The 25,086-nt window shown below is 37.0% G+C and overlaps 1 protein-coding gene across 4 annotated transcripts in view; it reads right to left on the bottom strand.

Moving 5' to 3' along the window:
* CTNNA2 (catenin alpha 2) overlaps nucleotides 1–25,086 on the bottom strand; it is a 418,069-nt gene that overhangs the window by 362,040 nt on the left and 30,943 nt on the right. For 2 of the 4 annotated variants that reach the window (XM_071753185.1, XM_071753183.1), the window contains exon 2: nucleotides 13,370–13,476. In XM_071753185.1, the coding sequence (XP_071609286.1) occupies nucleotides 13,370–13,471 (102 nt within the window). In that variant the 5' untranslated portion in view covers nucleotides 13,472–13,476. Of the gene's footprint in view, nucleotides 1–13,369; nucleotides 13,479–25,086 lie in introns of those variants that run through there. The other 2 variants (XM_071753184.1, XM_071753187.1) reach the window with 1 other exon arrangement.

The raw sequence follows: 25,086 nt of genomic DNA, 5'->3' as shown, positions 1-25,086 counted from the left end.
AACTGGGCCGAGGAATAAAGGATGATATAAAGTCTTATAGAGGGGGGGATGTTAACAAAATATATTTTCTAAATTAATTTAGGACCAAACCCAAACTAGTTCACAAGGTGAAGCCTCTCTCTTTTTTTTTCTTTTTTCTTTTTTGTGATGTGACAGACTGCATCCCTCTAAAAGGCTTCCTATAAAAGGAAACATGTTTGAGTAATGTGTGATTCTTGCTATAAAAGTAATTGAGTATTCAGGGCTGAAGTGCTTAATTAGGATTGATCAATATGGTCAATTAATCATGTTTACTTGATCGATGTGGAAAATGCAATGGAAAATGCTGATGTTTTTTCATATATTCACCTTGTATCAAACAGAGAATCTTTGGAAAAAAAGACTATTAAACCTAGATCTCTACTAAGTCCCAGAAATAATTGATATATAGAGATTTAGTTATTTAAAATGAAAATATGTCAAACAAGATAGAAAAAAAAGCCTCTGATCATGTTATTTGTGTCACTTTCTTCAGTGCCTTCTACGAGATTTACTAAATTACGACCACAGTAAATAAATTTACAAGGGCAAGGAACATCTTAAAAGTCTCAAGAAAAGTAAAAATGAATTATGCAGTAGTAGAAAATGTAATTATAAATGTTAATAGAAGGCTTTATGAATATCAAGTTAACCACACACTCTCAGTGGACAAAAGCAGAACTTAAAAGAATCCAGCATAAGGAACACTTTGATGAAAGAATTTGTTTTTTGATAGTTCTACCTTACATAAATGGAAATGCAGGAACCCCCAGCATAAAATTCCATGTTGGACTTTTGTGAAATTAGATGCTGATTACACATGTTCATTTTCTGGCTAATTAAACTTCTTGTAGAATGTTTAGATACCACAATGACAAATCCATCATCTCATGTAGAGAGTGCACAGCAACAACATCTCACACCTATGGAATAAACCTCAAAATACACATCAGATAAGCTCACACCAACCACTGCCAAGGAAATCAATGAAGATAATGTTCTGTACACTATGGGGTAGCACAGTTGAGGAAAAGACTATCATAAAAAAGGATATATTACATTTGAAAATGTATCTTCTTAATATGTGGCCTCTGAAGCTTCAGCTTTCTGTGGCCACATCCGTGAAAGACAAATGTTAGAAGAGCAGCTGACTCACTGCAACCAAATTGACTCATAAAAAGTATACATTAGCTAAGTATTTGCCAGCAGTTCAATGGAAAATTTGTAATTAAATACCTAGTTCAGGCTGCCAAGTATACAGAACATTTGTTACATGACTGATTTTCCAGTGAATGAGTGAGATTTCTTTAAATGAGACAAAACTCAATTTATAACCAGCTGAGGAATTCAGACCCAACAGCCTGTTAACCTGAAATAATTTTCTCTAAAGCAGGAAATTCTAAAGCAAAAGGAAAAAAAAAAAATGCAACCCTGCTGATCCTGCCTTTTTTGTCATAAAAACACACTAGACCAAAGGCTGTGTCAGAAAGAACAAAGAAGTACCTAGGAACCAGACATCACCATGGGAGCCTTAAGGAACCACTGACATACCTACTGTAAGCAAGGACCTACTAGGAATTTGGCAGAAAAAAACATGGACCACCACAGAGTGGCCTCAAGAAAGGCACAGAAATCCCCAGGTTTAAAAGAGCAGCTGTGTTTCTATTGCAATTATTTTATAAGAATCTGGAGTACTTGGATGGTTTAACCAGCAAGAACAGGAAGGAAGCAAAAAAGAGAAGAAATATCACAGGGCAATAGTTTGATGATGTCATCACTAGAAATTTTTTAGCCAAATGAAGTATCTGAACTAGTAGACAAGAAACAGTCTGGTCAAACAGCAGCAGTAAGACAATCCTGCATAAAATTACTATAGGAAGCTAAAAAAAAAAAATAAAAATTAAACTTCTAAAACCATCACCTCCAAATTTAAAACTGTTTTTCTTTACAGTATTTCCACTCTGTAAAGAATGAGAGCTTAAATATTTTCAGTCATTTTCCTTCCAGTTCAAAAGTATCTAACTGCACTTGCTTGACATATAGTTCATAAGTTTTATTGGTATTTTGGCAAAGAATGGTGCCGGGGGACAAAACTAAGCTCTTGGCAAAAGCAAAGGATTGGAGGGCAAGAGGACAAGGAGATTAGAGGACCACATTACATAAAATGTGGAGATTCTTTGGCTTCCCTGTCATCCTCTTAACATTTGGTATCGGGTCCAGTGGAAGCCACAAGCCACAGTTCAACAGAAGCAGTAGCAGATTAATTATTTAAGGTCAGGAAAGTCAGGTCCTTCATAGCAGTGCTGGAGTTGTGCCTGATTCTAATACAGGATGGGGAAATACTCTCTGAAAAATAACTACTTCTCTACTATTAGAACAGAGGCTCCTGAGAAGCACCAAAGCTTCTGCAGTTTTAAAAGCATTTTAGCAAGCTAAATGCTTCTTCAGAATTCTGATTTAAGATGAAAGTATTACCCCAAAATTAAAGTGTTTGATTATTGCCTGGCTTTTTCTAAGGATGCTCAAAAAACATGCAGGGGCTGTGGCCACTGGGTATTTTAGTGGTTTATCATTAGATCCCTTTGTACCACACAATGAGTCCACAACCACTTCTCAGCTGGATGTGACTGTATTAGGTACCTCCTACTAACTCACTCAATCCTATACAAGACTTTGAAGGTAAAATTTTACCTTGACTGAGAACAGAAAACCAGCTTTTCACTCTCAATGGCACGGCACTAAAGCTTTCCACTGAGCAGGTGATGAACCCAAGAAAACCTGAAAAACAAGCAACCAAGCCAGGAACACAGCAAAGTCCCTAAGAATGAGACCAAAACCCAGCAATACACCAACCAACATGAAAATACAAAATAACAACCCTAAATCCTTTTTACTTGTTCATGCAAGCAAGCAAGGAAGTAGGAACTTCTGGCTCCAAACACACACACAATCTAATTATATTTCCTGAATTCTTGATATTTGCAGGAATGCAATTAAAAATATGCCCTGGATGAGAAGGCACATCTGTAAAGCTGTAATCAGTTCTGGTTGGAAATCAATGATGTAAGCCAGACACATCTTGAACTAACAAGCTAGAATAATGTTAAATGCAGAAACTCTCTAATAAAAATAACTATTTGACAGTGTACTTATTCTTCATGTGAGCAGCATCATAAAGAACAGCATATTTTGCAGGGCATTGGCCATATTATAAAATGAACTGACTGATCATAACCAGTACTATACCAAGGACACACTTCCATGTTTCCAGTTGCTCTAACAAGTTCTGTAGTTTTGTTCACACAGCAGCTTCTCAAATAAAGTCCTTTTCTATAAAGGGCAAAAACTCTACCACAAACTTCTTAATGCATCACATTCCACTGCCATATTTCACTTGGTGAAGGCATCAAGTCCCTCAAGTTTAAAAAAGAAACAAAAAATGTAAATATTACACTGCCTCATGCATCCCTTTTCTTCTTGTTTCTTGAGCCAATTGCTTTTACAGGAAAGTAAAAAACTAGCTGGCAATTCAGGTGTTTCAGGCAGAGTAGTAAAAACTTAATTATTCTGCACAACAGAGTGCAGATATATGTAATTCAATGGGGAAAACTGAATAGGTTTATATATATCCCCTGGAAACAACTCAATATTCAGTAGCCATTCAGTACACTGGGTTCATTAGATTTCTATATGAATATATTCTAATAAAAGAACTTATTATTAGCATAAGCAGATACAATCCATTTTCATTACTATAGAGCAAAATGGAATCAATCAGGAAAATTAATTCCTGTTGCAAACCTCATTTCTCCAAAATCCTGCTCTGAAAACTTACAGTTTAGCCATTAGTAGCAGTAGATAAGATTTCAGAACAAGAAATGCATGTCTAAGAATATGATGCTCAGGTGCACAGGGGGAGATTGTGATTTCAGAGTTGGAAAAATCAGTAGGTTGCTGTGCACCAAAAGGACCAGAACTAACTTGGAAAGGTTGACTGACTCCCCATCTGATTGTTGATGGGAATTACACAACACCTGGACTTGGTACAAGAAGTGCTTCCTAGAAAGTACCTGACCAGGTCTGTCAGGAAGATAAGTTGAGGATTCATAGAAAGGTTTGGCTTGGAAGAGATGTTAAAGATCATTTATTTCCAGCCCCCCCCCAATGCCATTCACATTCACAGATCCATCTGTTCCCCACTCCTTCCAGCTCAAATGCATGCTGAGAAGCAGAATAAAGTTTGGGGGGAAAAAAACCCAAACAAACTGAAAAATGAAACATGGGCTAAATATGCCATATGTTGTCAAGAGCTTTAGAGGTGGGGCAAAAGGTGAAAAATCTGGAAAATTTGGAAAAAAAAAAAAAAAAAATCTTCAAATGTGGGATCATATGAAACAGGGTAAGAGAAGGAGTCAAAGGAATCCCAGGTCCTCAACCAAGAAATGGGGTTGTTGATGTAGGAAGTACCAACCCAGTCTGGTTCCAGTGCAGAGTTCAGCTGTGACATTTCTGCTCCAGGATGCAGAAGGAGGGACACAGCACAGGACACTGCTGAGCCACAGGTACCAAATCCCAGTGCTCCAGCAGGGGATTTGAAAATGGAAAGCAGAGTGACTACAGCCTGAAAAACTGGATCTGCAGGAACTTTTAGCAAGTGAGGAATTATTTTTGGTTTGTCCTCTTCCACACTAATCGTTTCCTAAGCGAAAATTAAGCTGTAATTCTTCATTTAAAAGGGTCTGTGTGGTCAGTTCCATTAATTTTTATCTTTAAAATTAATTTCTGAAGAAAACCACATAAAATAAGGTGCAAGGAATACTTTTTTAGGACTATGTGTGGGGGGTTTTTTGCAAAATGCCCTTCTATTCCTCATCTAGCTATCAAGCAAGAGTGAAAATTCAAGAAACTTGCTCCAAAACTGCCCAAATATGTAAATCAGAATGAAACTCTAGTACTGACCTCATTTAGGATTTTAAAAAGACTTATTCTGAGGACCAGGTATCTACATAAAGGAAAATTTCTGCTCAGCACAGCAACATTGCTTCAAAGGTCATCAGCACAATATTGAACACATCTGTGCTGAACAGGCTGCTCTGGAGTTACAGATGCTTAAAAACCCCATTATACAGTAGTAAAAGGTTTGAGAAGTCTCATCAACAAGTACTGAATTATTATAGGAGGGCACAGAAACAAACTTAATGAGAGCAAAACTTCACCACATCAAGGGGAAAACATTAATCATTCTACTGAAAGAGAAAAGTAGAAAAGGACATTTTTTCACAGCCTGAGCATTTGCTTCTAAGAGACATAATATTCCAGAAAACCAGCAACTTATGAGATGGTGGAAGGAGATACTAAAAATTAATTTACCAAATAGGAATATTAAACACTGTCATTTAGACCATGTGCTTAAGGAAAAACTGCAATGCACCTCAACATTTCTCTGCCTGAAAATCAATGTCTTGTGGAAAATACACCAAAAGCTCAGATAGTTCTTGCTCCATACCACTGGATTTTATAAAATATTCAAATCATGCCCTTCAAAAACCTGGCCACTTTTAAAATCAAATATTCTGGTAGCACTGAGTTGCCCACTGTTTTAGAGAACTATTAAGGTATGTGAGTTATAGTTTATTTATAGTTTCAGTTTTCAGCTAGAATTTGTCAGATAGAAAAACATTCACTACAATAAAACTTTTTGCTCATAGTGATATGTATTTTGATTGAGATCATAAAATTAGTACAGCCTACTCCTGCAAATACTCCCTTCAAAATTCTTTCTGAATATAATTTTAATGCTTGGATGTTTTATTTTCAGAGTGTGAATCCCATATTTTAATTTAGCTTAAATTAATCCTATAATATTCTTTACTCTATAGCTGCTACTGGAAATAGTCTTAAAAATCTATACCAGCAGTTAATTTCATACAATTTCTTTTTAATGATAAGCCTGCATATAAATGAAATACATCTCAAGATTTTACTCTGCCACTGAAAGACACAAAACTCTTCTCTGATTTCCTTCCAATCTGTCAACATCTTTCTGAGAACAGGGAATCCTTCCAATGATCTTCTCATTAATACTGTTATAACAATAATATTGATTCATTAAATTCACCAGCTGATCCACTGAAGGATGCCATTAGCTTTTGCTACCATGAGCTCACATTCAGTTGGGTATCAGAACAACTATTTTGAAGCTGCTGTTTAACAAATCATCAGACCAACTCCCTGCCTGCAATGTTTGACTGACACTATTTTTAATAATTTGATTCACATTTGGTGACATTAAAAACAGTGCTTTCAAATGAGACCCCTGTTAAGTGCTCCATTACATTACAAAAATACCCTAAGCTTAGAACTACTATCGTTACAGAAATTGTTATATTAGTGTTTACATCTGCTGCAATAATTTGGAAGTCTTTTATTTTTAAGCACTGGAAAATATGTGTTAAATACTTCTAATAAGTAGGAGTTTGTGATGACAACAAGAAATTACTTAACAGTCAAAAATCAAATCCATTACTTTTATAGCAAGGCCACTGGCTATGAACTACATGAGCATCTATTAAAACATAAGCTGATACACCTGTCCTGATTTAATTAGCAATTTTGGCATAAAAAACTAGAATCTGCTGTTATTTTGTTGACTGTGAGAATTTCTGGAAGCAACATGTAGCTCACAAGGTATTCTAAAGAAAAAGAACATATAAATGCTTTTCAAGCAAACTGAAAAGAATTAACTGAAAATGCAGCCATGGCCAATTTTCCCTCCAAACCTTTAGATGTTCCTCTTCTACAGAGATGACCTCGATTAAATTAACAGGATTGTTAAGAACATGCTGAGTTCTGTGTTTGAAGACAGAAAAAAGCTCAGCTCTGCTTCGTTACATCTTCTTACACATCTTCAAGGACACAAGTAGAAAAAAAAAAAAAACTATTACAGTAATTATTCCTATCAGTTTGATTTTCTTGCTTAGAGTTTGGAAATCCCAGGCAAACCCATTTCCTGAAAACTCTTCTGTAAAACAGCTGCAAGAAAACCATTTGCAGGACAAGATGACAGTGAGGAAATTATCTGGAGAAGATTCCAAACTCCAGGCTGTACCACTGCAGTAGGCAGGATGAAGACAGTAGCCAAACCTTTCCTGGGCTTCAGCTGTGCAATTGCTTGTACTAATTCTTCCCTGATGAATGCCCTACCCTGAAGGCAAAATTCATCCAGTTCCTTCCTCCTCTCTCTCCACTGCCATTGATTCATGCTTGCACTGGCAACACAACTGGAAATATCAGCAAAATCTCTCATTTAGTCCAGCTTGATATTCAGCTATCCATCTTTCCTTGCTGTTTATGCATTATATTTCTTTCAGTCAAAAGTGAAAAGCAGAAAACACTTTTTTTTTCTTTCCAGTTAAACTGGGGTGGAAATATTTTTTTCCATACAAATACAGTAACAAAATCTTCCTGGTAATCCTGAACCACTAATAATTTGCTAATGATGAAAATGATTGAAGTTTTTCAATGGAAAGTATTTAAAATACAGAGTTACTCAGTAGAGGAGGCATAATCATTTTCAGTCATATTTACTGCACACCTGTGATACTACCAGAATAACTCGAATCTCCAGCTATTACACACTAATCACAATTTTCTCACTCTCTCTCTCTGTATTGGCTTGTGTGGCAGAAGAGGGGAAAAAAAAGAAAAAAAAAGTAGGCACCATGTTTCATTCCTCTGAGTTTAAGCACTATTATTCCATAAAAACAGAACATGGGAGTAATGAACCAGAGAATGGTTTGAGTTGGAGGAGACCTTAAAGATCTCCTTGTTCCAACCCCCCTGGGTGAGATCTAAAGCCCTCCAGGTTTTCATTCCCCTCCCCTCCAAAAAAAAATGCATATAGAGAAACTCAGAAGTACAAGCACATCACTAAACACCTTTGAACAGGTGAACAAGCACTGGGAGGCATAAGACTGACAAGGTCCAGACCTTACAGGACACTACAGACTATAAATAGTACAGTTTTCCAGCAAGGGAGAATAACAATAGAAAAGAGAAAATTTATTTCAGGTTTCCCTTAGCCAGCACAAAAAGCCTCCACCCTCAGTAGAACTCCACTAGAGTTTATTACAGAGAGGCACAGATGTTACTGAACTGGATGGCAAAGAAGAAACAGGGATAGCCAGAAGTTAGCAGATGTTTCTTGGATAATCTAATGGATGAAAAAAAAAAAAAAAAAACCTCAAAGTTAATAGGCATCTGCCAATTTTTAGTTCAGTATTTTTTTATTATTATTTTTCTAATAATTTGGGTTGGAGGGACCTCTAAAGGTCACCTAGTCCAACCACCCTGCACTAAGTAACCCTCAGCTAGGTCAGGTTGTGATGCGTAGCATGATGTTAGAGAAAATAAGGTGGATTCTACTCCTGTTCACCAAAATAACTTCCCAAACAATGTTTAATGTTCGGTTTCAGTTAGAAAAGAAAAATTCCAAATTAATTTTCTGATAGGATTTGGCCATCACCCAATTAGCCCAAGGCAGAGAAGCCGGATGTGTACTTGGACCTCTCAGAAACACCCCAGATCTGGGGGGTTCAGACAGAAATAGAGCTTAAACAGAAAGTAACCTTAATATTGGTAAAGCAGTCCTGTTCAATTAAAATATAGTAATAATAAATGGACCTTACAGCACTGCTGAATTAAGCTTGATTGGTCGAAAAAAGCCTTTTTAATTAATTTTCCCTTAGGCCTCTCTTGAAGTTAAGTTCAACTGAATCCAGCTACCAGAAATTGCACAAAAAATCTTCCCAGTTCCTAATGCAAGTGGAACAGGTACATCAGGCAAGCAGTTTATTATTTTCCTTAAAGATGTTTGAAACATGCAAACACATCCACAAACCCTCCAAAAGGAAACCTCTGTGTGCATGTGCATAAATGTGAGTTCTGATGACCATAATCAATAATATTTTTCCCATGGAGAACAGTTAGCACAGGGGAAGTGATCAAGAAGAAGGTCTTGGAGAAGAAATCATCAAGTATAGCATCAGCCATAATTATTTTTTTTTTTCTAAAGATACTGCACTAATTAAAACTGTTTGGAATTTTATTGAAGGACTTATTTTATAGATATAGTTACATAATTTTACTGAGTGATACTACATACAAAAAAAAAAGCAAAAATCATTTAATGATTTTTGCCTGCCTTGCAAAATCCCACTGGTTCATTGTAAGCTGTGGGTATCTTAAAATTTACTGGGAACAACAAAAGAAAACATGCAGACAATTGTCTCTTCACAGCAACTCCAGAAGGACAAAAATGTGTCATGCTGAGAAAAACATAATCAGTCATCAAAAATCTGCATCAGCAAGGGTCACTATTGTTTGTTTGTGCTATTGCTACAACTCTGAAATAATACATAATATTCCCAAAAAATTAAATATCCTAAAAAAAGTGCAGCTGCTGCACAGTGCTGGTTATAAAAGCAATTTGTAGAACAGCCACACTGCTGTTTAAAATACCTAGGTAAAACTACTGAAAAAAGAAAAAAAAACAGAAAATTGAAATCTCATCAAAATAGCAAATTTTATCCTCAAAAATTATATACAACTCCTTCATCCATGTGTTAACATAGGGGTATGTTTAGTGTTTTTTTTAACAAAAAAATTGCATTAATATTGCTGGTTTATGTTTATTTCTTCGTTGAGGTAGGTTTTTTTCCCTCCTTAACATATATAACTACTACTCATATTTCTGTTTTATTAAGCAAATCCACCAGACACCAAGAAAAAAAAATTTCCTCTGTGCCCTTATGGGAAACCTCCACAAGCACTATAGTACAGCTCCATATAAAATATCAGGTAAGGGCACTTAAGCCCTTCCTAATTTTTTTTTTTTTTTTCCCTTATGAAAACCACCCACAGTCTGCCAAATAGAAGTGTAATTCATTTTGGTTACTGTGCATGAAGGTGAGAATAAGAAGCATTATCCCCTGAGGGATTTTACTTATACATTTCCTTATAAAAAATTCATGGAATGAAAAAATTGTAAGAAAGTAAGAAAAAATTTAATGTTCTAAACTCTCAGAAAACAAACCTAGCCATAAATACAACTGCTTTCTACTTTTAGCTAATTGTGACATTGAAGCCAGGGAAAAGAAACATATTTCAATTATTAAATTCAATACTGTTGAGAACAGAAATTCTAATAAATTTTTCAATCACACATTTCTTACAAAATCTCAGTAACTTGGAGCAGGGCAGATCTGGTACTCTTTAAACATGATGACAAGTACTGGGAAACCAGGTAGCACCAATCTTACATCTCTGACAGCCAAAGAAAGTTTTAATTAGTTTGCTAGGTCAGGGCTTCCTAGGATAAGTTCAGTTCTGTTGTTTCTAATGTGGTCTCATGATCAGTATGGGTTTTGGGGTTTTTTGTCTGTTTTTTTTTTTTTTTTTCCTCCAGCTCAGACAACCTTCCTGTCTTATAATTTCTTCTAAATCAATTAATAAGTGATCCATATTTTCTCATGTGGAACATTAATGAGCTTGTCTAAACTTCAGTTTTAATGGAGCATTTTCCTGGCTTACTGAGGGGTTCCTTTCAAATCCACACCAGATTTCTGTATTACTCCCCAAAATTGCATTAGAAATCAGTGGACGAGCCACCATTTGAAAATCTGTCACTCATGTGCCTAAATATACAGAGTTCAGAGCCTAAATCCCCAAAACACACACACATGAAGAGACTCAGAAGGCTCAATTACCATTTTTTGGAGTTCAAAGACTCACTTGGGCTTTTTCAAGCATTCTCCAAACCATACACAGCTCGGATAACAAGAGGGGCATTCTAAATATTCAAATGTGAACACCAAAATAAAACCTGGGTTTGTCTTGGGGGTGTTAGAATTCAGAGAATCCAAGAAATTTTGGATGCATGGGACCTCAGGATGTTCCCTACTCCAAAGTCCTGGTCAAAGGACTTGCTTCAAAATCATTTAGAAAATTGTGTAGCACAATTTTGTTGTATTTTGTGAATTTTGTTGCATCTCTCTCTCTCCTATCCTGTCTGTAATGACTTACAGAAGAATTTCACATCTCTACAATTTCTATGTTAAGTATTTCTTACAAATCTACAGTGGCCTTAGAAGCTCAAATTAAACCAGGATTAGATACTTCTGTATTTATTTACTCGCCAAGATAAAGTTTCAAATTTTATGTTCTCTTTAGGAAGGAAAATGCTTTCACACTTTTTAAGGAGATCCAGATCTTTGCATGTGCAATGTACACATTGTGGAGGTTGTCACTGCCCAGGCAGATTGCAATCTAAGTCTTACCAGAGGTAAAGGAGATGCAGTTCTTGGCTTGACCAAACTGTGTATGCAATTTCAAGCAGAAAAAAGAAAAGTCTTAAAACTGGGATGATCGTTAACTTATCAGACAAAACCAGAAAGAGCAGCTTTCTTAAGCTGCTTTAACTTAAGCTAAAAATGCAACAGATAAACACAAACTGAAGCTTTCATGATTACATTTGTCTGGCTCACAAAACCATGGTTTAGTCAAACGTTCTTTATTGGATTCAAAGTTGAGGAAAACAAGGAAAAACACTTCTTTCCCTAACACAAGAAATTAAATTACACGGTCAATTAAGGTTTTTTTATATGCCCATACTATCCAGAAACCTATGAAATGAAGAAAGCAGAACAGAAATATTCATAAATCTTGAATTAAACACGAGCCAAACATTTCTTTATCCCCTCTTGAATGTGGTTTACTTTCTCCAGACTTCCTGACCTTCTTCTAAAACAGAAATACATTGTTCCTCATCAAAACACAAGGGTAAGGACCTCAGGCAACCCTGATTTCCACCACTGAAGAAATCCATGTCCTGTAGCTGAACTTGTAACTTATTTACTTCCATTTGTTGAGCCAAACACAAATCTAGCTAAACCAAAAGATAACCCAAGCAACCTGTGAAACTCTGGAACTACAAGAGTGCTTTCACCTCTCAGCTGATGTATTCTCTTTTCTGGGCAAGGTGTTGGGAAAAAAAAAAAAAAACAGTGGAGATAAAACAGGAAAATCATTGACTGTGAAATAAAACATAAAACACTTTGCTTTTGATTCTGCAAAGTTCTGTACATTGTTGGAGAATTTCATGTCCAGAATAATTTGTAGAAAGATAACTTTTTGGTTTTTTCAAAAACAAAGAAACAAGAAAAGGTGTAGTGACTTGTATGTAAGGAGCATAGGAACCATAAAGACATCATCTGGGGGGAATTAAAGAAGCAGTGATTTGTAATTTTAATCTGGTTTATTCTGAAAACAAAACCATGCAGCCTGGTCTCTGGTCTCACACCCAAAAGAAGGGCAATGTTTCTACCCAGCAGATCAGTCTCAAGAGCTACAACGTGTACAAGAAAACTGCCAGCAACAGGTGGATGGACAGATGGGGTTGGCTGGCATTCATTTTTAATATAATGAGCATTCCTAGAAGAAAAAATGACTTTTCTGTGTGTTTTTGAAATCACAGATCTAGCCATCTTGAAGCTTACTAGAAAAAAATTCTGTAACCAGCTTCCCATTATTAATGGCAACTCAGGAACAAAAAGGCACCAGGCTCAGAGAAACCCACTCATGGTAACAGAACTTTGATGTCTTAATATTTCTCTGGACCCATCTCCTGCTCCTGTGTGCCCTCACAGCACAAGTAAATTTGTACAGACATGAGAAATGTGATATGGAGAGACATAAAAAGATCTTCTCTGACAATAAAGAAACTGCTCTACTTGGTTTAAAGCTGAATAACACCAGTATATATATTATAGATTCTACATGGTACCTACCATCAGTTTTGTCTTGCTGTTTTTACACCACTGAACCAATGTTTTTGCTTCCATTAGCAAATTTTACTCAGCTGAAAAATAACAGGTTGAGCACTCACTTCTAATCCATCACAGCTTGAAATGCAACAGGTTTTAGCAGCTTCTTTACTTGGGTTGGTTTCATTTATTTTCAATAGGAAAGTGTCTTCCATGGTATGATAACAAACCAAGAGTATGTACTCAGGTCAGATCCCTGTCTTAAACTGACTGGTTTATAAACTTCCCAACTGCTTTTAAAAAAAAAAAACAGAAGTACTTACTTGTTGTTACTGTACTACTGCTCATACTTTGAGACTATAAATTATTTAGAACAAGTACTAAACATGTTTGAATAGAGCTTTCCATGAGAGGTCATGAACAAAACCTGTTCAAGTTTTTATTATCAAAAGTTATTAACACAATTATGTAAAATGAGTAAATGCAGCATTAGGCTAAAGGAAGAAGCAAAACAAATTGAAGATACTTGCCTGGGTAACGAGTGGCTCCAAAAGCCTCTCTACTGTGAGAGTCCTGATTTCCAAGCTTTTGGGGTCCCATTTCAGAATGATGGGTGATGTTGCAGAAGTCATACTCCCTAGAACAGACAAAATTACACAACATCCATGAAAATCATTAGCACAATATCCAGATATTGCATAAGATTTATTTAGATATTACCATATACACTGTTCCTGTTCATGTATAAAAGATATCTCCATAATTTCATTCATGTTCCTCCTTTCCCAAGAACTCCCAGGTGTTCCACTGCCACATCCACTGAGTGCTTCAACATTTATATTCAATTTTTTTATTCTCCCCCATCACCCCTAAGAGTAGAAACCCCACTATCTTGCATGTACATGGCAAGGTTTTGGTGGGGGATGAGGCTGCCAGGGGCTGCCCCACACCAGACACAACAGATCCATCACAGGACAGAGCTGAGCCCAGCAGTGATACTGGTGACACTTTTGGGAAAAGACATTTAAAAAAGGAAAAAACTACTGGCAGCATGAAGAGTGAGGTAAAGAAAGTGTGAGAAATGATCCTGCAGTCCCAGGCTTAGAGAAGAAGGGGGAGGGGATGCTTCAGGCACTGAACAACTGACCAGGGATTGCTTGGGTAGATAAAGGAAAGGATGCTAATGGTATCTTATGACTAGTGAACCAAATTTTCCCTAAAAAATTAGCTTCGAGTACTTCTCTGAAAACATAAATTGCTTCCCAGCTCCTTTCTAGACTGAACTGATGCTGAATGTTTCATATTAAATAAAGAAAAGAAAAAAAACACCACAAATATTCTCAGAACAAATCCATAGAAATGATCTCATGGCAATACTAGATTAGTGTATTTGTTACTGAAAGGCAAAAAAGAGTCTTCATGGAAGAGAGAAAAAGATGTTCAGCAAAGTAGAAATAGAGTAAGATGAGAGGACATGAAAGACAAAATAATAACAAATTAGCCCTTATTTCCAAATATTACATTGATGTACTTTAAGAGATCTATATGGACTATTTAAAAAAAAAACAAAAACAAAAAACATGTTTCATAAATTATTCTGCCACACCAATGACAATCTTGGCTTTCAGTCCACACATCCAGACCAATATGGAACTTCCAGACCTGCTTCAATCTGTTCTCTTCTTGCCCAGCTGAGCAGCCAGTTCAGCTCTTTCTACACATTTCTATCCCTTTCCCTTGTACCAAAGCTATAAACTCAATTAACAACATGACCTGGTTGAACAGGAACTACAGAAGAAAAACAAGTTTTCAGTGACCTCAGAGCCACCCAAGTGACAGCACCTGCAAGAAGCAAAGCCCCAAACAGGGCAGTGGAGGTGAAGGGAGGTTGGGCATGGACACAAACTGACTGAAGATGACAGAGAAACTGAGCCTTTGGTTTGCATCCTGAGACTGAGAATCACATGAAAACAGCTTTTTACTCACAGCCAGACTTGTGTGAAGAACAAGGAATTCCTTACAGGAGGATGGAGAATCTCTTGAGAAAGAGACAGGAAAATTCTGACTTCACAGATGCATCCATGTGCTTCCCTGAGAGCTAAAAATCTAAATACTTGCATGGTTACACCCTTGAGTACTCCTACAGAGTAAGGCTGGGTGATATTAGAGATGCAGAAGCTGACTCTGAATTACCTAGGGTGGGTCCAGGGTAGGACAGAACACAGAACAGACTGGAAAGACATCAGAAACACCAGCAATGCCCCCAGCCCTAGAAACCCCACCTCTTGACCCATCTGGCTGGCAGAGCACTGCAGTGATACCTGGTGGGACACATAGCTGAGATCCTGCAGCACTGAGCAATGCAGATGCAGACAGTGACCTGGGATGAGCTGTTCAAGAGCTCAGATTTTCAAGGAAGTTTGGTGTCCAACATTGTTCCCCATCCCTGTGCCCATGTTCTGCCTCTACTGACAAAAGAATGGAAGTAGAGAAAGAGAGAGAGGAATGAGTGCAGAAAAACTGCAAAGGAGGGAAATAAAGGGAAAATGCTAATGGATTAGAGACTATGGAGGAGTAAAAGAGCAATGGGAAAGGAATCAGAGAAGATCATTTTCTACAGATGAAAGCACCCATCATTAGTCAGTGACAGCCTGGTCAAGCCTCCAGCAGATCTGGCTGAAATCAGAGCTGAGATGGGCAGCTCCCAATGCTTTGCTTAAAAAAAGGTCAAATAAGAAACACAGGAATAAAAATTGAAAAAAGAAAAATCCAGAAAACCAACAAGAGGAGCAGGATGGTTTGTGGGTCTGCCTCTGCATGTTTGGGTAAGTTTTTAACATATTTTGTTTCATAAATGGACTCCTCTCCTTTTCTAAAACTTAAGGATGAAAAAACCAAGTCAAAATAAACCTTTAGGGCCCCCTCCCAAGCTTAAACACACAGAGAATTTTCAATTTGAGTTTTTCTAAGCTCTCAGCTTCCTCTTGGATCAGCAGCCCTCTCCTCTGCTGCTAACCTTCCACCTCTCTTCAGCTTGAGATTCTGGTCTGGCCTCAACAAAGCAAAGTTAAGTTCTGCAAACCCAGACTTTTGGCCAAGAAACCAAATCAGTAAAGAGGGAAAGGGCCTTGACAAGGGGAGGATTACCCTGGTAACAAAGCCAGTGGGATGGTGACCATGCAGTGCCTTGACACAGAAGCAGGAAAGCTATAAAAAGGCAATAGATGAGTAATTCACACTTTCAGTCACATTAACCAGCTCATCTTGGAGGCAACTGCCTACACCAGGACCTGACTAAGCCAAGAGGACAAATTGCCTTCAGAAATCAAAAAAGGCCACAAAGAACTCCCAGGTGCAACCCCCAGTGTGAGGGTAAGCATAGCAGAAAGGTTCCACCTACACCCACCTGCATGACCCTGTTGCTTTAACTAAAAGCAGAAAAAAAAAGTGGAAAGTCAAGACTGTACCAGTGTCCAAATTTTTTTTATCTACTACATGGCTCAGAAAAATAGTTCTAGGTTAAAGGGTCACACATCTGTGGCTACAGATTGGCTGTTGGGGTTTTCATATCTGTTGCCTGAGATGGTCCTGAGGAATGTGGTACCAGGATGTGTAGAACCCTTCATCCCCTTTGGCCCAGCACAACTTGGAGCTGCAAGCTGCTCAGAAAGAGCTTTAGAAAACTGGGCAATGACTCTGAGGACAATCAGGCAGCACTAAGATAGGAAACTGGACTATGAATTCAGCTCTCAGGTGAATTCTCAGTGTACTACATAGAAAATCCTCACTCTAAGGGGATGTTAGATACTATCCCACTTCTTAGAACACCTCATGGTTGGGTCTCCATGCATGAGCAACCATGGGATTTTCATAGTGCTGTCCCTAGGAAGGATCAAAAATAGGGGGGTTAACATTTGCATGCTCTAATCAATATTAGGAGTAAACTTGTTTGATGTGAAAAGTAATTTACTCCAAGATGGGGAAGCAATGAAAGTGTCTGAAAGATGTTTTAAAACAGCCATACATAAAACTCCTTTATGCAAAAAAAATTATCTTACATCATTCATAAGAACATGCTTTTTTCCACCAAATAGCATTTACAGTCAAAGTAGGGGAGTTTCCTGCTCAGTGAAACAGAAGATTTTAAGGATTCTGTACTAAAAGGGAGTCCAAGCCAAGTCAAAAGCTTGCCAAGTCACTTCTGTACAACCAAAGATTTTTCCACAAACTGCTCTGTATTCACACAGCTCTTTGGTGCCTCCAAATGAAAGTCTTCTCCCAGAGTTCTGGATGAGATCAAACCCCCTGAGCTCACTGCTGCTGGTTCACCCAGGGTCACACTGCAAACACAGGAAAACCAATTTGTTTTAAATCAGGTCCTTGGTGCAGATCCTATGCTCTGCATTTTCTCTCCATCATATTCCTCCTAAAATGATCACAAATTCTACATATAGCAAAATAATACCTTCATAAGATATTTGGGTTACTGTATGAAGGATCAGTTTGCCTAAGTGACTCTCCTTTTGACTAATAAAATCATAAATTTTTTCAAGTTCTGTTCCTTCTTAAGAGAAACATTCAAGTCTTGCAGAAGAACAAGAACAAAGAAGTATTAAACATCTTTGGTTTAAACAAACACTTTTGCTTCCCTTGCAACAGAGAATTTGTATCACTCATTCCAACAGCTCTTCAAAAAATATTTTTTAAACTTGGCTCTAGCCATGACTTGGCAAGTTTCTGGCTCTGCATGTAGGTGTCACCCTTCCACTGAGAGGACACTATTTACAATTCCTCCTAGCTGGAAACTACAATTAACCCCAACTCTTGTTTCCCTGCTGCTTTTCTACTTTTCTCTAACACAGAGCTCCATTCCACAAGATAAACCATTGTTGCCCTCAAATTAAACACTGTACATTTGGTTCCTATGGAGAGTCAAAGCTTCAGGGGTTTTTTGAGCCTTCTTGGTTTAGTTGGCTTTTTAAGACTATTTTGCTGTGGTTTTACTACAATAACAATACTGTTAGCATCATCCCTACTGCTCTTTCTCCTCCATTAAGCTTTAAATTATCAAACTAGTCATTATTTTAACCACAAGGTTTTTTTCCTCTTGTTCCTATAGATGTAACACTTTTTTTTTTCTGCAAAGAACAGAATCTTTTAATTATGTGAACGACAGATACAACCAGCCCAAACCTTGTACAATTTCACTGATACACTGGATGAGAAGAGTCTTTCCTACCCTTGGTGAAGTCTAAAAGGTTCCAAACTATGGAGAAGAAGCTTTTTGCAACTCTGGCATTAGCACATCAAACATGATTATTTTCAAAAAAGGCCCTGTGGGAGCTCAGTTTCTTCAGCAGTTCTTTTAATGGCCATTAAAAACCTTTCTGAACATTCCCACCAATTCCAGATTCACTCATTGTCTCCTTGATGCTATTTGCATTTGTCAATCTGTTCATCAACTGCCCCTGAGAAGTTCCTAAAAAAAAATTTAGAGGAGTTAATCATCTAACTTTGCATTCATTAAATCTGCTCAATTTTTAAGTACATTAGAGAAAGTTGCTCTGTCCTGAGTAAACTCATTCAGGATGGGATGCACCATTCCATAATTATTTGCATTTGGGGAAGAACAACACGATGTCCCAGTATAGGTTGGGGGCTGAGCTGCTGGAGAGCAGTGTAGGTGAAAGAGACCTGGGGGTCCTGGTAGACAAGAAGATGCCCATGAGCCAGCAATGTGCCCTTGTGGCCAAGAAGGCCAATGGCATCCTGGGGTGCATTAGAAAGGGGGTGGTTAGTAGGTCAAGAGAGGTTCTCCTCCCCCTCTATTCTGCATTGGTGAGGCCGCACCTGGAGTATTGTGTCCAGTTCTGGGCCCCTCAGTTCAAGAAGGACAGGGAAGTGCTTGAAAGAGTCCAGTGCAGAGCTACTGAGATGATTAAGGGAGTGGAGCATCTCCCTTATGAGGAAAGGCTGAGGGAGCTGGGTCTCTTTAGTTTGGAGAAAAGGAGACTGAGGGGTGACCTCATCAATGTTTTCAAATATGTAAGGGGTGAGTGTCAGGGAGATGGAGTTAGGCTTTTCTCAGTGGTGACCAGTGATAGGACAAGGGGTAATGGGTGTAAATTGGAGCATAGGAGGTTCAAGTTGAATATCAGAAAAAATTTTTTTACTGTAAGGGTGACAGAGCCCTGGAACAGGCTGCCCAGGGGGGTTGTGGAGTCTCCTTCACTGGAGACATTCAAAACCCACCTGGACACGTTCCTAGGGGATGTACTCTAGGGGGCCCTGCTCTGGCAGGGGGGGTTGGACTAGATGATCTTTCCAGGTCCCTTCCAACCTCTAGGATTCTATGATTCTATGATTCTATGATTCTATTTATCACTGTTCCACTGATAAAAAAAAAAAAAAAGAGCAAATCAGAAATTCAGAGTGATGGAAACAACTTTTAAGACCATGAACTAACTTGCTTAATTCCACTTATTACTGGAACTTGTCCTGATGCTATTCATGTGCAGAGATAGCTATCCCATGATGATATAAAAATTTCTAACCTTGCCCAGCTGTGTTTGCAGGATTTGCTGTAGTTTTGTTAGTTCAGAACTACTGTAAGACAATGTGGATAGGAATCAAATCACTATTATATCCTCAAATTAATTCATATAATGAAAGCTGATAAAATCTGTTTCCTACTCAGAATAGTCCTTGATTCAAAAAGAAGTGAAGCAGAAAATCAGAGAACACACATACAGATGACATCAAAGTTGGACCAGTGCAGATCACATGCCTAATGAAAATAATTTTAAGAAAGGAAAGAAAAATAACGTAGCTTTTTGTCCCAAAATCTACACACAGCTTTGGAAAAATGTAATGTAAAGAGAGAGACCAGAGAACTTCAGAGATTATAGAAATAAAATAAAAAAAAATAAAAAAAAATAAAATAAAATAAAATAAAATTAAAAAAACAAAATAAAATTAAAAAAATAAAATAAAATTAAAAAAATAAAATAAAATAAAAAAATAAAATAAAATAAAAAAATAAAATAAAATAAAATAAAAAAATAAAAAAATAAAATAAAAAAATAAAATAAAAAAATAAAATAAAAAAATAAAATAAAAAATAAAATAAAAAAATAAAATAAAATAAAATAAAATAAAATAAAAAATATAAAATAAAATATAAAATAAAATAAAATATAAAATATAAAATATAAAATATAAAATATAAAATATAAAATATAAAATAAAATAAAATATAAAATAAAATAAAATATAAAATAAAATAAAATATAAAATAAAATAAAATATAAAATAAAATAAAATATAAAATAAAATAAAATATAAAATAAAATATAAAATAAAAAATATAAAAAATAAATAAGAAAAGAAAAGAATAGAAAAGAAAACAAGAGAAAAATAAAATTAAAAAAAAAATTAAAAAAGAGTAACAGACTCCTCAGTCCAGGCTAATGTATACTAAAACCCAGTGAGTGAAAGCTGAAATTTAGACGTTCTAAATAGAAATAAATGGCTTTTAAAATATTTTTAAACAGGTAAAAAATTTACGGGGAACAATTTGCAAGGACTTGAAGTGGATTTTCCATCACTGATTACTTTAGATGCTAAACTTCCCTGCCTCAGAGGGACAAGGTGTTATAGAGAGTATTGATTTATTAAGGATATGAGGAATGTTGTGTAGGTGAATCACATCTTTTCCTTCCAGCACATGCTGTCAGTGTATGAAAACACACTGCCTCATCTTCTGTAGATGTTTATGGATGCTTGGTTCCATCAAAACATAAAACTATTACTGCACTGCACCTTTTGAATCTTGCTACTTAACCCCACATGCAGCACAAGACATCCAAATACTCAACAAAACAAAAGCAAATAATGGGAGCTGGCTTCATTTCAGAAAATTCTGTGCAGCCACGTAAACACTTGGAAGAATATTTTATAGTACCCAACAAATAACCAGGGTTCCAGAGAAGTCTGTTCACACACCCCAGCAATAACTAAATTCAGCTTTTATCAAGCTGAATTCCAGGACCCTTGAACTGCAGCAGTGAATACTGTATACAATCTACAACCCTGCTTTCCATTAAGATAAGCAGTATATACATCTCAGAGTTCCTGCTAATTACAAATGTGCCAGTTACAGGTCAGACAGGCCACTGACATCTCCAGTTTTATGTTCCATGGTAACATAATTCATATGGCTGGAAAACCACTGGCACTGAGTGGTACAATCCACTATTTCTTCAAAACTACAAACAAAATACAGAAAATTTACTGATGTGAGCAATGAACATGCTGGGCTTTGTTTTAAGCAATGTTTCCCCAGCTTACAGAAGCCAGATATGGCAAGATAATAACTTAGTGACAGCTGTTATTCATGTTACACATAAAGAGCAGCAGCATAAAAAGTTACTATCATTGGAGTCATTTCCTAACCATAACACTATTTTCAAGTTTCCTCCTTTATATCTTTTTGTTTGGCTCACATCCATGTCTCCAACATCAGTGCATGTTGCCAGCCCTCACAATGATGTATGAATGCTCTTGGGTTTCACCAGGGTCCTCACAGGAGAATTAAAGAAAACTAAGAAGATAATTTCATAGCCAGAGGTGTCATCCTTGTTTTTTTTCGTTGCACAAGAATGGAAAGTGTCCAACATCCCCCTGATCATGGGCTGTTCATTCCTGATCCAATTTTATCAGTACTCTGGTTTGCAGCATGGATTTAATATTGCCTCATAGATGAACATTTTGTCCTCACCTCATCCATGAAGGAGCTGTAGGAAGAAGGAAACAACCACCCCAAGGACAAAAGAGATTGCTGGGATTTCCCTATTCACACAGTTCATGACTTATTCATTCCTTTTTGTCTGAGATGTAATTGTGTTGTCCTCATAGCATTAATTTGGAGTCCAAGCCAACAACACCTGTAACACCTGCAGAATGCAAGTGGCTCTTAAAGAATACTGGGGCTTTTCAATGGCCCCAAAATTGTATTTTTAAAAAAACCCCAATATTTTTGCCAGAGTGGTGTTGCTTAATGCAACACCTGAATTATGGGGGAAAAAATACTTCAAAAAATAAAGCAGCAAACCAAATCAACAGCTTTCTAGTTTTTTCAGTCAGTTGGCATCCATACAGATATGTTAACCTATACTAGCTAGAAATTCTGCAGTCACTGTTGTAGAAATCTGTAGAAAAACCCTTTTTTAAAATCAGCTGCTGCTATCTATGATGTGACTACAAGAGAACACAAGACATTTTCAATAAAATTAGGGGCCAGTCTAGACTACAGCTGCAATTTCCAACAGATTGGGAGACATCCAGAGATTCATCACCATGACTGTAATTGGGTCCTCCATCAACCACTACTTTGAGCTGGATCTACTTGTAACTTTTCTTTCAATTAAGCAAACCCAAAATACAAGGGCTTTGAATTAGTAAAGCAAGATTTTATTAGCACACAGCTTGGCCACTATAATAAAGAAAAATCAGAAAGACAGAATCAAAATGAAAGGGATTAGTGAACAATTGTATCTCATTTCTACTTTTTCCTTCCATGGCAGAGCTTTTCTTTGGCCTTCCTCTTAGCTCTAAGCACTTTGTGAGGCTTGTTGGGAAGCATAACATTTTACCAGGGCTTCAGTATCCTGAAAAAGTCCATATCCAACATAATTATAAGACATCTTAGCTGTCTATTCATTAAGACATTAGGTTTCTGGTAATCCTACAGCTTTTGTGTCTCCTACTGCCTCCCTTATCCACCACCCTCTTACAATTTCAACAAGCTATAGATGGCCCAGCTTTTAATATTCTCTTTTACTTTTATGTCCTCCCCCTCTTGTTTCTGAGAAACTTACTGACCATAAATTAACTGATTTCAGGACAGAATACAACATCTACTGACATGGAAAATGCCAGCCCACACAATCTGATCATTTAGCTGTTTCTTCCTTTTTCTTTCCTTCCAACCAAACAAATACTTTGAAGCAGAATTGCTCTTAAGTTCTTAAAATGGCTATAAAAAAAGATAGGGGAAATTTAACTTTGATAAACGTAAAGTGATAAAAAGAGGAAAAAGGACCAGGATCCTTATTACACATGAAATGATGGACTCTGGAATTGGTTATTAATACCCAGGAATACAATCTCTGAATTATAATAGCTTTATGTAAATGCCAGCTTAACACAGAGTAGCAACCAAAAATAAAGTGAGGAATTATCCTGAAAGGAGAAGAGAACAAAACAGAAAACATCATTATGCCATTAGAAATTCACATAATGAATACTCTTTGGCCATCACTTTTCTACAAATAATATTGCAGAGCTGAGAGATTACACAGTGGCAACAAGGACGACCAAGGACTTCAAGGAAAAACTAAATAGATTAAAAACCCTTATTATGCAGAACTAAAAACTGAGGGAGCATACAATGCACCCAAGAAAACCTGATGTACCATGGATAAAAATGAAGCAATCTTTCATTTTTGTCTTGCTCAATGAAAAAAAACAAAAAAGAAAGAGTCAAATAAAAACCTACATGACTTTAAAAATGTTTTGGAACTCTTTGTCATGGGGTGTGGCAGATGTTAGGAGTTTACATCAGCTCATAAATTAACACAATCACTAAAATAAATAAATAAGTGAATAAATAATAAAAATATAAGAAACCCAAAGCAAACCTGACAGATTGTCACTGAGCACTTTCTCTACCCTTATGCTCTGAGGAATCTCCCCATCAGATGCAGCCCTAACTGACCCACTTTGTACCACACTGCAAAAAGAGACAGACAAACCACTTGGAGACAGACAATCTCCAGGAAACCTCAAGGGAGTAAAAGATTGGGCCGAGTTTTTGGAGTGAAAAAAATCCCTTTCCCACTCTTGTGTGCCAGAGCACCAAGGGCACCCCGTCCCAAGCTGTTGGAGCAGGAATTGCTCTGCCCTGACAAGGCAGAGCAGGAGTGGAGTAACCCAGTAGATAGTGAGGGTAAAGCCAGAGATGACAGCTCCAATTTGCCTTTCAAGCCTGAGCAGCCTCATTTGCTAAAAGAGGCTCACAAAGGAATCACTCAGAGCACAGGCACTCAAGAAAATGACTTCATATCAGAGATCTACAATGTTCCTGGAAGTGAGGAGTCAGTACCCAGAATGACGCGCACCGAGAATAACTCAAGTGTTGAACTGGTGCTGACACTTGGAGTGGTGAAGTCACACACACTACACTGGTTCTGCTTTCAATGCCTCTCCCACCACTAGAAGTCAGTAGGGAGGCTCAGGTAACACCCACTGGGCTGCTGGTGCCAAAAGAGAAAGAAAACACCCCAAAGACAAATCCATCCATCATGTAGAGGTGTCCGTGACTTATTCACTGGTCAAGACAAGGAGCCTTCTCTTTGCTTTGTCCATAGGGGTGATCCATGTGCCCTTCCCTCTCCCCTCTGCCTCCTTTCAGTAACAAAACCCATGTTAATCCATTTCAGGTTGATCAGCTCCTCACTAACATTTTAATCTGACAATAAAATGTCACATTCAATTAAAAATTTACATTATTTGTGGTACTTCTTCCTTCCTATAGTCCCAGCTTCTAGAGGACCCTCAACAGTTCACAGGTTCTCAAAAAAAGAACTACAGGTTTAAATCCTCTCTCTATTGCTTTTAATCTATGGTGATCTTGCACAATTACTTAATGGTAAGATATGAGAAATATCTTAAGTTAATGAGAAAATTCAAAGTTCAAAATTGAAGAAATAGCATTCTATTTAACAGCATTTAATTACTTCCTTAGATCACAGAAAGGAATTCAAATATTCACTCCAGCAATTAATTATTTTTTTTAATGTCATAAAGGCCAGCTCTTCTGAAACAAGATATTACTAAGGAAATACTTCACTTTTGAAACTTTTTTTTCTCCCCCGTGTGTCACAGACCAAGAAGTATCCCATTGGAATATCCAAAAACAACATAATCTGACAAATCAAAAAGATACCTTAGCAGCAAACATCCCACTTCATTTTTAGATGACTCTTGTGGTTGTCTTTTCTTTACCATCTGCTATGATGTTAGTGTAAAACACATGGCTTTTCTCCAGATACAAAACTATTACCAAATTACTACCCCCAGATTGTTTTTAACTCTTTCAAAAGTATATCCAATTTTTTCCTACAAGAACTCTAAAAACTTCCACCATAAAAAATACACTATAACCAAAAACATACCACTAAACTCA

This window comes from Heliangelus exortis, chromosome 10, assembly GCF_036169615.1.
Source record: "Heliangelus exortis chromosome 10, bHelExo1.hap1, whole genome shotgun sequence".
In the NCBI taxonomy this organism is placed as follows: domain Eukaryota; kingdom Metazoa; phylum Chordata; class Aves; order Apodiformes; family Trochilidae; genus Heliangelus; species Heliangelus exortis.
The sequence above is the reverse complement of the archived record's forward strand: the minus strand, read 5'-3'. Positions and strand labels throughout refer to the sequence as shown.